Below are 15880 nucleotides of genomic sequence, written 5' to 3' on the forward strand. Positions count from 1 at the left end.
TAAATAAACAACAGCTCTTCATAATGAGCAGAACAAACAATCTCAGATTCTGTTTGTGATTTCTTAAAGACTCTCACGTCTTATCAAGGCTGTCTTTTATTGTCGCCAAACAATTTATTTTGAAAGAAACTGAAAAATGTTCAATGTGAATATGTTCAGAATGCTACATAATCACATACTGCGCTTACACTTACACAATAAAGGTTCCAAAAGGGAGCTTTCACAGTGATGTCAAAAAAGTAACATTTTTGGTTCCCCAAACAACCTTTCAGTGAGCAATTCTTAAAATAATCTTTTTTTTTTTCTTAGTAACCTTTTGTGTAATGGACAGTTTCTATGGATGCAATGAAGAACCTTTATTTTTTAGGAGTGTAGCATACAGTACAGTGCCTATGGAGCTTTAAAAACAGTATATATACTGTTCGGCTATTTTATTTTGCATCTAATTTTGTGTAAAAAAGCTTAATTGTTGGAATTCTGATCAAATAATGATTAAAGTATTTTTTAATAATTTTATCATTTAAAAAATAAATTACAAACCTTTTAATAATATTTTATTATAATAATATTAAGATACTTTTCAAGTATAGATTTAATTATTGTTATTTTAACAATTATTTATTACATTGTAATTTTTTTTTAATTATTTCCTAACATGTATTTATGATTATTCTGTTATTTTATTTAGCATCTAATTTTGTGTAGAACAGTTTTTACCTGCCAGCATTCTGATACAACACTGAGTAAAGTATTTTTGTTTTTTAATAAATAATTGTATTATTTAAAAATGATTAATCTTAAGCATTTCAATATTTTAGTATTAAAATAATTCAATTCATGTTTAATTATAGAGTTGACTTATTTTTTTTATAATTCTGAATATATTTTATGTCATTTTCTGTTCTTTTATTTTGCATTTAATTTTGTGTGAAAAATTCTTGCCATTAAAAATCACAGTTGCTATTACTTTAGTTCAGCCACAGAAAAAAATGCTATTACGCATGCTACATATATAAAGAAAATTTACATACTTAATAACCAGTGTTTGCCTGTGAGCCACTTTACTTTACATATAGATCTGGCTACTGTTCCCCCAGCAGTGAATCCCCCTCTAGGAGTGGCCCCCTCCCGCTGTCAGTCAAATGGGGATTATGGGAAGTCCCTCCCCACCTCTACCATCTCAAGATGGTGTTGAAAGTAGGAGGAGCTTGTGGCAGGTGGCCAATAGAAGCGCTGCCAGGGCAGACAGACACAGTTCTCAGCAGGTCCTCGGTGAGCAGTGGGTCTGTTTTGGCAGGAGGCAGGTGTCAACGCCATAGACCAGCAAAGCAATCTGTCCTGCTGGAGGGAGTCGCCTGTCCTACACACACACACACTTACACACATGATCACACAAACAGGGGGACGAGGCTGGTGTCAAATCAGTCCTTCTGTTAATGGACCGTGGACCGCATACACACGCCATCTCAAACATCCTTCAGTGAACATGGTACGTCTGGCCTTGGCAAAGCGCCACTTCCCCCACATGCCACCTCTGCTTGCAGGATGGCAACACCACCTGGTAAGAGCTACGTAACACAAAGACTGTACTAGGGAAGATTACTTTTAGAGAATATAACTGCATTACTGCTAAGCTGATTCACTGATTTGATATGTTTTTAATTTGGGCATTTATCAAGATATACGCTTTCTGCTATCATTGAATAAAACATAGGATTTACTTTGAAACTATTTTCACTTTGAAATTTGAACTAATAAATAAATAAATTAATGCATTTTACAAATAATCAAATAAACGTGTTGAATTAAACACATTTTTGAAGTAGGCTGAAATAGTATTTTCTTGTAAATTGCTTTGAAAAATCATTTTTATAGGGCCGTAAATTACACAAGGCTGTGTTTATGAGTTTGTTAACTATTCAAATGTGTAAAATGTGTAAAAACAACAGTGTGATTTGCTTCAGGAATCGAGCTAGTCATGTTATAGTCATATAATTCATATGTTTTTGATTTACTAAAAATTACTGGTTCATAAGAGTCATTTGTTTGTGAATCAGACTACACTGATTGCACAAACATTTTTGATTCACTAAACAGAACAAGTTCATAAGAATCATTTATTTTGAAACACACTACACTGGTTGTACTGTATATTTTTGATTCATTAAATAGAACAAGTTCATAAGAATCATTTGTTTGTGAATCAGACCTCACTGCTTCCACTGTACGTTTTTGATTCATTAAACAGAACTGGCTCATAAGAGCCATTTATTTGTGAATCAGACTACATTGCATTGTATATTTTTGAGTCATTAAATATAACTAGTTCATTATTTTGTTTGTGATTTGGACTACACTGGTTGAACTGTACATTTGGGGATTCATTAAATAGAATTGGTCCATAAGAGTCATGTGTTTGTGAATTGGACTACACTGGGTTCAACTCTGTATTCCGTGCAGCATGGAGAGATCACCGAGATTGAATTCATTCAACTGAAACAAAACCTTGTATTGGCCTTGTGTACGGTTTCATATCTTTGTAATAACAGCATCGCTTTTGTACTGACGGCTGGGTTTCACGTCCTGCTACGCACGCCGCATAATGCTGACAGCTTCAGAGAAATATTTAGCTGCAATCACACGAAAGGAAGAAGAGAATGGGGAGGAAAATTCTCAATTTCTCACACCTGTGCAAGAGGGACACAAATGCTCAATTTAATCGAGTAGAAGAACTCGAGAAGTGCGTTCTAATATGCTAAATTACATGATCATACTGTTCGTTATATAAACCATCTTAGCTCATCTAAAGTGAGCTAGTGTGTGCTATTAATCTGCAGTAGTGTGTTCTACAAGAACGAGAGAGAGAGAGATTATGGAGCCGCGAGCCAATACTCTTTCTTCGGCTCGCAAAGTGAGATACATGAGATGATTTCAGAGCCAACAGTGAGCTGAAAGATCAACAAACCCCAAAAAGCTACAGGGGAAACAAAAACATCAAATATACTTCCATTACACAGTTAAAGGGATAGTTCACCCAAAAATGAAAATTGTCATCATTTACTCACCCTCAAGTAGTTCCAAACCTGTATGAATGTCTCTGTTCTGCTAAACACAAAGGAAGATATTCTGAAGAATGTGGGAAACAGAGCAGTTCTGGGACACCATTGGCTTCAATAGTATCATATCATTCATACAGGTTTGGAACTACTTGAGAGTGAGTAAATGATGACAGAATTTTCATTTTTGGGAGAACTATCCCTTTAAACAATGTTTTACAAAAAAAAAAAGACAAAAAACACCAAAACATTATAAACTGAAGTACCTTAATATTTAATATTTTTTATTATTATTTTAAATAATTTTTGTAAAACACTTTGAATTACCATTGCATTAAAATGTGCTATATAAAAAACCTTGCCTTGCTTATATTTAACAATTTATTCAAAATTATAATTAATTAAATTAAATTGCAATACTCATGTTTTTATAATTAATAAATACATTTAGAATAATTAATCATAATTAGGCCTAAGTTTAAAATAATTTAAATAGTAGTTTATAATAATAATAATTTTCGATAAACATAAGAAAACCATCTAAATTATAATTACTGTATATACTGCAGTTTACAAATACAAGCTTTTGTGAAGATCCAGGACTTTTTAAAATTGCATCTGTAACACTTTACTGGCATATTAAAAGTGATAATGTCAATAAATGATGTAATATTTTTGAGTTATAAGATTTTTTAATAATAGAACTGTCATAAATATTCAACACTGTTGTTTTTTAGTCACTTATTTGTATGGTGGGGAACAAAATGGTCTTAAAACACAATTAAACCTTTAGGAACTCTATTAGAGAACGGAATTAGTTTGAGCTGTTACACATACATACAATTAGCCCATGCATGTGCTGAAGTTAAGTAGAAAATATGACAAGTCAACAGATCCCTCACAAACGCTATAAAGAAGCTATAAGTGAAGAACAAGTTTTATAAAGTCTAGGCTACGTGAAGATTTCCAAGTCATTAAAAAAATCCTAGAGACACAGCTGGCAGCCTTATTCCTTAACTTAAAATGTGTTGCACCAGAAAACCTTTGAGGGTGTTGAAGAAAAAGCACAATATCATAAAATGTTTGATTACAACAACTGAGGAAAAACTACAATGTACTGCCAAAGACTTGATAGATGACCCGATGAAAGGAGGAATAACATCTTAATGCAGAGTATAAGAAGAACACAAGACAAGTATGGCCTTCATGTTGGGGCATCTTGCTGAATGCCACTCTTGGCCAAGAAGAACCTAAAAGGCGGACTTGAACATGCTAAAATTCTTTGGGATAGACCTGTGGAGCTCTGGAAGAATGTTTTATGGAGTGATGAGACCCAACTTGAACTTTTTGGACCCATGAATCAGCGGTGTGTCTGGTCCAAATTTTGGCAAGAATTTTGATGCCCTTGGTGCAAAGACTGAAGATGATGATCAATGGACTTTCCTGCAGGACAAACATCCCAAAGTATGCATCCAAATCTGCTTATGCTTGGTTCAGGGTTCGGCTGTAGAATGTTCTTGAGTGGCCTGTTAAGTCTCCAGAGTTAATTCTCATTGAAAATATTTAGTTGAATTTGAAGAAAGCAGTGGCAATGTGAAACCCAGAGATTATCAGTGATCTGAAAGCTTTTTCTGGCGAGGAATGGGCCAAGATTGCAGTAGAGAGGTGACAGAAGCTTAATATATATAAGTTAATTGGTATATAATACAATATATATATATATATATATATAGTTATTTGGTATAATCAAGAAATTGATTCATTACACTAGAATCAAAATGAAAGGAATTCTGTCGAGACAAATCTATATCACTTTAATGAATTACTTGTTGATTATAATGGAAGCATTCGTTTTGTTGTGTTATAATCATTTGTAAAGTATAACGAGAGCAGTCTAGTTTTGTTGCAACTAGCTCACTTCCATTATAAATCAACAAATCTGTTTACAAAGTGTGTGGTAGATTTGAGAGGAATGTAGCAGTACGTGTCGCTTGCTCTCAGAGTAGACAGAGTGTCTGCAGTTGAGAGAGAGAGAGAGAGAGAGAGAGAGAGAGAGAGAGAGAGAGAGAATGGAAAAGCGGCAGCAAACACAGGAGAAATACAGAGCGCTGTAGGCGGAGATCAAAACGTGTACGTGGGCTTTTATAGATTATGATTTTGTGGTGCATGGGCTTGTTATTATGGAGCGTTCTATTAGAGAAATGTAATATTGTAGTATTGTTTATGAAGACTAATGTTGGCATGTTAACTGAGAGACATTCTGAAAGAAGCATAATGTATTTTTAAAGATGCCAATATGAGATGACTCATAATCCTCTACCTCTGGGCTAACACACACGCGCACACGCACACACTCGCACACGCACACACTTCTTTTTGGGGAATTTTGAACCTTCATGGTAATGAATTTCATAACTCGTTCATAAAACCATTCTTATGAAAACTGTCACACTGATTGTAAATTAGGGCTGTCAGTTATTTAACATTTAGAACTGGCTGCATTAAAGGCTGGGAAAAGCATTTCAAAGGATGAGACCAAGAGTCTGGTGATGTCTATGGGTCACAGACTCACTGCTGTGATTGTGCGCAAGGGATCTGCAACTAAATAATAGCTTTTAATCTTTTATATCTGCCTTATGTTCAACTGTCCCAATACTTATGCTCACATCAATGAGTGGGATGAACTCTAAAAGTGCTGTTCTTTTTATTTGGTAAAACATATATGTGTTGAAACGGCTAATAATAAAATGTGACATTCTGTAGTTTTGTCTCATATTCATCTTGTAATCATATTTGCAAATGTCTTGACTCCACAGCCAACAGAGCAATTTTGTCTTTACTGTTCCAATACTTATGGAGGGCACTGTGTATATATATATATATATATATATATATATATATATAATTGCTAATGCATTTCCACAACTTCAAAGAAATTATTAAAGCCACTGATTTAAACATGAAATATTGAAGTAGAAAAACTGAAATAGCATTTACTTCTAAAATGTACTCCAATGAAAAATTAAATGAAAAATAATTTTTCTACATTTTTTTTTTTTCTCAGTGTAGTGGCTGCCAGGTCATGTGCTTTAATCATCTGCTTTAAAAGACACCCGTCGTCGCATCAGATTTACACTCCTAGTTTTAACTTGTTTTGGCTCAGTGCGAGAGGGCTAAAGCTGATGATTGTGCAGGGGTTGGCTGTGACCCTCAGCTTTCAGATCACCAGCACAGACGACCTGGGTGAGAAGCAAGAGCATGCAGGTGCCTGATCTCAAAGCATTAGAAGGGTTACGGGTTAGAGAGCCGCATTGTACTGCAGTAAATAACCCACAGAATATGATGGCGATAGTGGAAATGTCTTTTCCTAGAGGCTTTTCGAGAGTGTTTTATGCAAGCGATGATTTTAATAGCCCGGTCACATTCAACTAATGGCACTACTCAGGTGCACTCGGCATTTTTATGAGATTGCAACTCACCGTCCCATATCTGTTTGTAAATGCCGGACAGGGTCTTAGAGTTCAGTGTGGTTGATTTTAGACCTCACAGACTTCATTTTACCGGAGCACACCACAGCATTTAGGAGAGCACAGGAAGTGTGGCAGCACGGGGCCAAAGCTTTGGCGGTTCTCCATTAGCCTTGCTGATTGAGGTTAGAGACTCGTGAACCCTTGTCCCAGAAAACTACCACTGCATCTATAAGGGTCCAGGCAGTTATCTCAGCCATTATGGGAGATACAGCGTAGCCTTCTGCGTTACTGGAAGTGACAGCTTCTGCTGGTAATTGACAGCCATGTTGTGGCAGCCTGCAGCTCTTTTGAAGGAAGTCGGGAAGCTCCGTGGAGTGTCTCGGCAAAGGTGAGATACAGAAGCCCCTCCAGGGACTTGTGAGCAAGTACAGCCAGACACTGTTAAAGTGAAGGTTTTGCTTCAGATGTAGAATAGATTAACAATGGATTATCACATGGCAAGGCAAAACTATATAATGATGTTTAATGTAATGTTGTTGATATCATAGTTTTGTTGATGTTTTCTGTTATTATTAATGTTGTTATTGTTCACCTTTTTTGTTGTTGCTTTTGTTCTTTGTTATTGTCAACAACATATAGTTATTATTATTATTATTAACAATATTATTAGATTACAACAATTTTGATAAACATTTTTAAATATCAAAAAAATGGAAAGTATTCTTCCTTTAAAACATCAATATTTATCAAATAATAATAAAGTTATTATTCTTATTATTATTATATTGCAATGTTGACAATACTTATTATTTTTTCTTTAAAATAACAATATAATAATAATAATAATAATAAACAGTAATAGAAACAAAACGTATTTATAAAATCATTATTAAATAAAATAACAACACACATTGGAATAATTAAATTCTATTAAAAATAGAATGTATAATATAATAATTATATTAATATAATATAATTTTTTTTTTTTTTTTTTTTCTTGTCCATGACCCCATCAGCAGTCAATTTAGGGTTGTGATCCACCAGTTGACAACCACTGGCTTAGATTACGTTTCCAAAAACCGATAACCAGCCAAACTACGCGAAGCTAATGAACTCGGCTGTAGCAACCTGTACGCTTGCTGGACATTTAGACAAGAAAAGCAATCGTATGTCTGCTTTACTCAACATTTACAAGTACAGAGAGCATGTGTTTGCAGAATCTACATAACCAAAGACAATCTGCAGATAAAACTCCCCCGTTTCGCTAATTCAGACTCCCTGTGCATGTATAACGTTACACGGATCTCATTTGCCAAGTCTAAACTAAATCACGCACATTCATATTGGCTTTGCGGCTGCTAAAACATGAGTCAGAGCGCCTTTCTGATGCGGTAAAACAATCACATACAGCTGTGAAACTCGATCGCGTATCAGGACGGCTTCAATCAGGGCTGGAACTTTAAATCTTACTCACAGTTCTCTCCTGCAGCGCCACATTTTTATATTTATGCAGATTTAGCCACCAAATTTGATCTCATGCCTGAAAAATGGACTCAGGTTGTCACGGTGGCTTAGAGAATAAGCATCTGCCAGTCCTGCTGTCAAGCGAACCGTAAAAAGACCCTCGGGCGGAATGGTGCTGATCTCATCTTGACAGAAGCAGTGCAGGGAAATCGACTCGAGCTAGTGCAATGTATTCACACATATGAGTCCTTCACCAGGTGCTCTTTTTCATTATATATAATCTGACAGATGACCACATTCCTTGTCCTTTTTTTAACTGTAGCTTTATAGTTTTACAGCTGAAGTGTCATTTCTGTACCATGAACTTCACCAAACACAATTTGCAAATGATTCCTCAAACTGGTATATGAGCTTGTATTGGATTATTGGATAATAGGCCACACCCATTCTGCGTCTCAGTGAACCAATCAGAGACCAGTCATATTTACAAAAACACATATATTTGAAATTGTGTTAAATAAAGAATAAGAATGAATTAAATACATATTTATATTCAAAACAGCAATAGGAAACATTAATAAAAATAAAAATACAGCCAGACTACATAAAACATTAAATATGTTAAATATTGTGTTGGGTTGCCACTTGATGTACTTATATGTGACTCTGGACCACAAAACCAGTCATAAGGGTAATTTTTTGTTTTGAATTGAGTTTTATACATCATCTGAAAGCCGAAATATAAATAAGCTTTCAAATGATGTATGGTTTGTTAGGATAGGTTAATATTTGGCTGAGATACAACTATTTGAAAATCTGCAATCTAAGGGTGCAAAAAATCGAAATATTGAGAAAATCGCTTTTAAAGTTGTCAAAATTAAGTTCTTAGCAATGCATATTAGTAATCAAAAATTACGTTTTGATATATTTACAGTAGGACATTTACAAGATATCTTCATGGAACATGATCTTTACTTAACATCCTAATTATTTTTGGCATAAAAGAAAAATCAATAATTTTGACCCACACAATGTATTGTTGGCTATTGATACAAATATAACCATGCGACTTAAGATGGTCCAGGGTCACATATTTTGATAACGATAAATTATAAAATTATTCATAAAATAAAATATATGGGAAGCATTTTCTACTGTTGAAATAATAATAATTATTATTATTAGTAGTAGTAGTAGTACTTTTTTTTGTTTGTTTTCTTTCCCCTTCCATCTGTGACCCCATAAAAAAGATCTGTTGTCATTTTTTTGGTTTTGATAAACCAGTTGAGAAACACTGATATAATCAAGCCAAAATTTTGCATAATCAATTAAAGAAAAAACAATTAAGCAAAACATGGTCAGTTCAAAGTGTCTGAAAATTGTTTGGTCCCAAATCATACTTAAAAAAAAAAAAACATACATGCTTGAAATTTTGTTAACTATATATGCATAGGTAGGTACCAAGATTTCAAATATATTTGGTTTTTCAAGTATAACTGGTCTCTGATTGGTTCATTGCATTGAAGAGTGGGCATGGCCTGTTATCAAGCAACCCAATACAAGCTCATAAACATTGCAAACTCTGTGACAGCCACTTTTCCACAATCACACTGCTTCTTTACACCCTCTCCTAATCAGAACCATGTAAACAACCTTTTAAAACCCCGTTATAAAAGCAGTATTTCAAATGTATTTGTAAAACACAAACAAAATTGTAATTATAAGCTGTCAAAAAGCAGATGAGGTTGAAGCACCGCAAAAAAGCGTTGTAACGCGCTTCCCACATCGCTCATGTTTTCATGCCCAAAAGAAAGCCGCATAAATGATATTTTCTGTACAGTGTCTGATTCTGAAGTACCTTTCTCCTTCTCGCCTGTTTTATAAATCAGCATATGATTACACGACATGCATATTTATAAGGAAATAAGTGCTGCACTTGTGCTATTTGCATTTGAGTAAACTATTGTAGAGAGGAGAGAATTATCCCAGATATAGATATTGTTATCCCTGAGCTTTTGATTAAACCAATTTTCATACAGCAGCTCATTTATCTCACCAAACATCATTGCAGAAAAGACAACAGTCAAAGATTTGTCCTCCAGAGAAATATCAGTTCAGTGTTCGCAGACTTCAGTCATTACATGAAACTTGAAAATGCAACATGAAAGTTAGTGCATGTGTTCACACAATTCGGTATCTACTAATCAGTGCTGGGTGGAACAACTTGCAAAATATGCTTTCAATTAACAATGCTTAATTAAAAAAATATTAGAAAAAAAAAAATCATCCAAATAAGGGTTTGTTAAAAATGAGTGTGCTTTCTTTGATTTGGCTGATAACTTTTACTTAGCAAAGACACATTTAACTGATCAAAAGTAACAGTAAAAACATTTTTAATGTTCCAAGATTTATGTTTCAAATAAAAAAAAAGAATAATAAACAATAGAGCACTAACTCAGCATATTAGAATGATTTCTGAAGGATCATCTGACACTGAGAACTGGAGTATTTGGGGTAAAATAAAATAAAAGATAAAATAAAAGAGTACTGTATGGCTGTTCGGTCTAATTAATTAGTATAACCATCCATTACAATCTAAAATAATCAACATATTAATAATTAGTAACAGATTACTTCACTCTAAACCTGACTTCTTATCGACACTTCTCTAATGCACCACAGAAAAGCAGATCTTGAATAGCCGGTGTACTTAATAAAAACATCAGAAAAGCTGTTATTTGAATGACAGCGATGTGTAGAATATTACTACAGCCCTTCATAATGTACAGACAGTTTTGAATATACCAATCTGTCTGGAAAGGGCTGGAAAATATAGTGTGTGAAAGTGTTTTTATCAGACCTTGGCCGAGTACATGATGCTAGCCAGCCAGGTGAATATATATATAGATATGACGCCAATATTTCAAAGGAACATCAGACGGGGGAATATAGGCATAACTGCTGGCGATAGCGTGTATATGTGTGTTATTTTGTGTGTGCTCTGCCGTGATGTCTCTAAAAGGGGTGATGGCTGTGTGTGTGTGTGTGTGTGTGGCGGTAGGGGAGGCTCTGGAATCATTAGGTGTAATTGGTGTGAGAGGGTCTGTGTTTCAACATCTCTCTGCAGGAACTGGCCAGCGAAACAACTGAATCCCACCACCTCCCCACCAATGCTGTCGCCTAGCAACCCACTGTACCTCACTTCCTCATCATGACATCACAAAGGGGTCTGTGGGTTCACTGCACTAATAAAACATCCACAATCCACTTTACTTTTATAAAAAAAACACAAAAAAACAAAAACATAATAAGACCTGTCCCTAACCTTAACCATATCCCAGCTCAGTAGCAACAAAAGTATTTTGCAGTTCAACATGAACACAACAGACCCTTTTCACAAGACTGTGATGATGGATCAGCATCGTAAATCCTTTTAAAGTTTTATTTTATTATATATATATATATATATATATATATATATATTATATATAAAAAGTGAAAAAGAAAGAACAGAACATTTCCAAGTTGACAAAATGAAAGCCACCTTTAACTAATTCACTGAAATAAATCAATTCTACAATGCAGTGAACCTTTGAATCGCACTTTCTTCCATTTGACCCAGTTGCATCCTGCATTAAAAGCGTTAAAATGAAAGTCGACATATGAAGAACATTCAATAAACCTAGAGGAAGAATCCAGACAAAAGAGCAGTAAGTAGTTTTCCTCCAATGCAGCAAACACACATCTTACCTTCTCATAGTAGCGCAGCTCGTAATCGAGAATAATTCCATTGGGCTGTTCAGGCTGTGGCCATGACAACGTGATGCTTTTCATCGTGGAACTGACCTGATGCATTATGGGAACAATGGACGGAGCTGCAAGAGAGAGAGAGAGAGAGAGAGAGAGAGAAACCAAGTGAAAAAAATCATTCCAAACAGCCATCTTCCCTGCTGTGTGTACTTAGCTAGTGAATTGATCTGCCACTTTCAAAAATGAAGCACACACACACACAAACACGATGATGAAAGAGTCAGTCGAGTTGTTTAATAGCTTCGTAAGAATGTGCCCTTTGCAATGGAAGCCCATTTCTCAGTTCAAGGGCTCTGATTGGCTACCGTGTGTTTCTGGCCTCTCCGTCTTTAAGGAAGACACACCTGAGTGAACATGCACAGCCTCTAAATTAACTCACTGCCCATTTCATTCCTCTCTCTCTCTCCCTCATTTCCTGTTCTCCTTTGCTTCGTCAAAGTCGTAATACTCTACGCTCAGCTGTTGTAACATCACACACAACCTGTTTTCACGGGTGAATAGACTGAGGCGAACATACGGATGTCACACAAGCTACCATTCACACACATACACACTCGCACCTGCTAAACGACACACACATGAATGGCCACACACCTTCCCTCATCAAAAGCAGACAAACCATTTTCTATTATTTTCTCTCTCTCTCACACATATACATACTGGAAAAATTCCTACAAGCCTGCAGAGATATTGGGCATTAAAGATGTTACAAACAAATTAAGACTGTTAAATTAAGATTCGTAAAACAAAGTCTCATCACCATTATAAATTTATGAAAAAAAATAAAATAAATTTGATTATTAAAAAAGTAAAAGAAATAAAAATATTAAAATAAATATTATAAAAATCTATCTACCTACCTACCTACCTATAATCAATAAAAATTAGGAAATATTCTCAAATTAGAATATTTATAAAATATAAAGACAGATTTATCTATCTAAACTTGTGAATAAGACACCCTTATATGAACATTCAACACAAATGCACTGAGGCTATTAATACAATATCTTGTCCAGAATTCTCAGTCTGTCTCTATACATAATCCAGACTTCCATCTGATGCTTTCAAAATGGTGACTCAAGAAAAGTGTCACCCTGCTCCGAACCACGGCCTTTGAGTCCTTCTCTCTCGTTCATGCTCTGTTGCCCGTCTTTGCTCCAAATAAGCAATTACTGGCAGTGTGCACTCTCTCTCTCGCTCTCTCCTGCTCTCTCTCTCTCTCACACAAACAAATCCACACAGCTGCAGAGAGGCTGAGAGAGTTGAAATTGCTTTTCTGCAGTTTTTGTATCTCCATGTTGGGAGAAGATCTACCTTCTAAGCGCGCGCACACACACACACACACACAGCAGTTATTTACCATTCCACACATTGTGTAACAAAACAGTGATTACCAGCCTCACTGTGTGTGAGAGAGAGAACTTTGTGATCAATTTTTAATTTTCTTATCTAAAGAATAGCAGAAGCTCCAATCCCCTTCTTTATAAATCCACACACGCTGACTCTTCCTGCTATTTTTCCTGCACACCCACTGCCACATTTTACATACAGTGGAGCAAATAAGTATTTGATACACTGCCGATTTTTCAAGTTATCCCACTTACAAAGAATGGAGAGATCTGTAATTTTCATCGTAGGTACACCTCAACTGTGAGAGACAGAATATATAAAAAAAAAAAAAAAATCCAGAATGTATGATTTTTAAATATTTAACTACCATTTTATTGCATGAAATAAGTATTTGATCAACTACCAACCAGCAAGAATTCTGGCTCTCACAGCCCTGTTAGTTTGTCTTTAAGAAGCCCTCCTATCCTCCACTCATTACCTGTATTAATTGCACCTGTTTGAACTCGTTACCTGTATAAAAGACACCTGTCCACACACTCAATCAATCAAACTCCAACCTCTCCACTATGGGCAAGACCAAAGAGCTGTCTAAGGACACTAGGGACAAAATTGTAGACCTGCACAAGGCTGGGATGGACTACAGGAAAATAGGCAAACAGCTTGGTGAGAAGGCAACAACTGTTGGCGCAATTATTAGAAAATGGAAGAAATTCAAGATGACTGTCAATCTCCCTCAGACTGGGGCTTCATGCAAGATCTCGCCTCGTGGAGTATCAATGATCCTGAGAAAGGTGAGGGATCAGCCTAGAACTACATGGGAGGACCTGGTCAATGACCTGAAGAGAGCTGGGACCACAGTCTCAACGTTTACCATTAGTAACACACTACACCGTCATGGATTACAATCCTGCAGCGCGCGCAAGGTCCCCCTGCTCAAGCCAGCACATGTCCAGGCCCGTCTGAAGTTTGCCAAAGACCATCTGGATGATCCAGAGGAGGCATGGGAGAAGGTCATGTGGTCAGATGAGACCAAAATATAACTTTTTAGTATAAACTCCACTCGCCGTGTTTGGCAAGTACAAAGGATGAGTACAATCCCAAGAACACCATCCCAACCGTGAAGCATGGGGGTGGAAACATCATGCTTTGGGGGTGCTTTTCTGCAAAGGGGACAGGATGACTGCACCGTATTGAGGGGAGGATGGATGGGGCCATGTATTGCGAGATTTTGGGCAACAACCTCCTTCCCTCAGTAAGAGGATTGAAGATGGGTCGTGGCTGGGTCTTCCAGCATGACAATAACCCCAAACAGACAGCAAGGGCAACTAAGGAGTGGCTCCGTAAGAAGCATTTCAAGGTCCTGGAGTGGCCTAGCCAGTCTCCAGACCTGAACCCAATAGAAAATCTATGGAGGGAGCTGAAACTCTGTGTTGCCCAGCGACAGCCCCAAAACCTGAAAGATCTGGAGAAGACCTGTATGGAGGAGTGGGCCAAAATCCCTGCTGCAGTGTGTGCAAACCTGGTGAAGAACTACAGGAAACATCTGACCTCTGTAATTGTAAACAAAGGTTTCTGTAACAAATATTAAGTTCTATTTTTCTATTGTATCAAATACTTATTTCATGCAATAAAATGGAAATTATTTAAAAAATCATACAATGTGATTTTCTGGATTTTTTTTATATTCTGTCTCTCACAGTTGAGGTGTACCTACGACGAAAATGACAGATCTCTCCATTCTTTGTAAGTGGGAAAACTTGAAAAATCGGCAGTGCATCAAATACTTATTTGCCCCACTGTATTTAAAAAGTAATAATAATAAATAGTAATTAAAATAACAACCATTAATAATAATATACGTTTAATAAAACAAAGTACAAATTAAGTAAAATAATAATTTAAATTAGTAAAATTATAAAGCATAAATATAATAATTCATATATTGCATTAATATAATATTACTATGTACGATCACTGAATGGCTATATAGAATCAATAAATTAAATAAATAAATTTGTTTTGTTTGTTTGAAGATAGAACCAGGTCTGGAACAATTTGACTGGATTAAAATCATTCCTTTCTAACAGCATAAGGGTCTGGTTGGTGTTCAAGCATTTAGCCATTTATTGGTTTGCTTCAGGGAAACTTACGAGTAAATGTCTGATCTAATACTTCTCAAAGCCTGAATATTTATTACACCGCACTGGTTGAATGTGTGTTTGCATTTATCGTCTGTCTGCCAAAACTCAAAGGGAGGTTTTCCAGCAGTTTCCTCCTCACAGCTGGCAAAAATCCTCCATCCCGACAAAGATTTGCGACTCTTCTCCTCTCATCACCCTTTTTCCCCTTCAACTCATCTCTCATCATCCACATGTCGTCCTCTCTTCTTCTTTTCAGCCTCTGGTCCTCAACAGGACGACTGCTTCAACATTAATCACAGTCACACTCCCTGCCAAACACACGAAAGCGAGAGACAAAGCAAGAAAGACAAGAGAGCAAGATACGGCAGAGGAATTCTAAACAACAGTTTCTTGAGCCAAACAACTACTGCACCACTCTCCACTGGTCTCTATGCTTTCACACCGCATTTACGAAAACTGACACAAACATCACAATTTAATTTGAGTTTGATTCATAAGCTTGCAATTCGATTCAGTTCCAATCTGGATTTGGCACTGATTCAGTTAGATATATCCGGTACAGTATAAGTCAGTTTCTCGCTCAACT

General features: G+C 36.0%; 1 protein-coding gene across 1 annotated transcript in view; it reads right to left on the bottom strand.

Annotated features, from left to right (window-relative positions):
- The window catches only part of ephb1 (EPH receptor B1), a gene marked incomplete at its 3' end in the record, with an annotated part of 243532 nt that overhangs the window by 36153 nt on the left and 191499 nt on the right, over nucleotides 1-15880 (bottom strand). Inside the window, exon 6 of the mRNA XM_079434618.1 lies at nucleotides 11741-11865. Coding sequence (XP_079290744.1) covers nucleotides 11741-11865 — 125 coding nt within the window. The remainder of the gene's footprint in view (nucleotides 1-11740; nucleotides 11866-15880) is intronic.

The sequence above is a fragment of the Barbus barbus genome (genome assembly GCF_936440315.1).
Source record: "Barbus barbus genome assembly, chromosome: 15".
Classification (NCBI taxonomy): domain Eukaryota; kingdom Metazoa; phylum Chordata; class Actinopteri; order Cypriniformes; family Cyprinidae; genus Barbus; species Barbus barbus.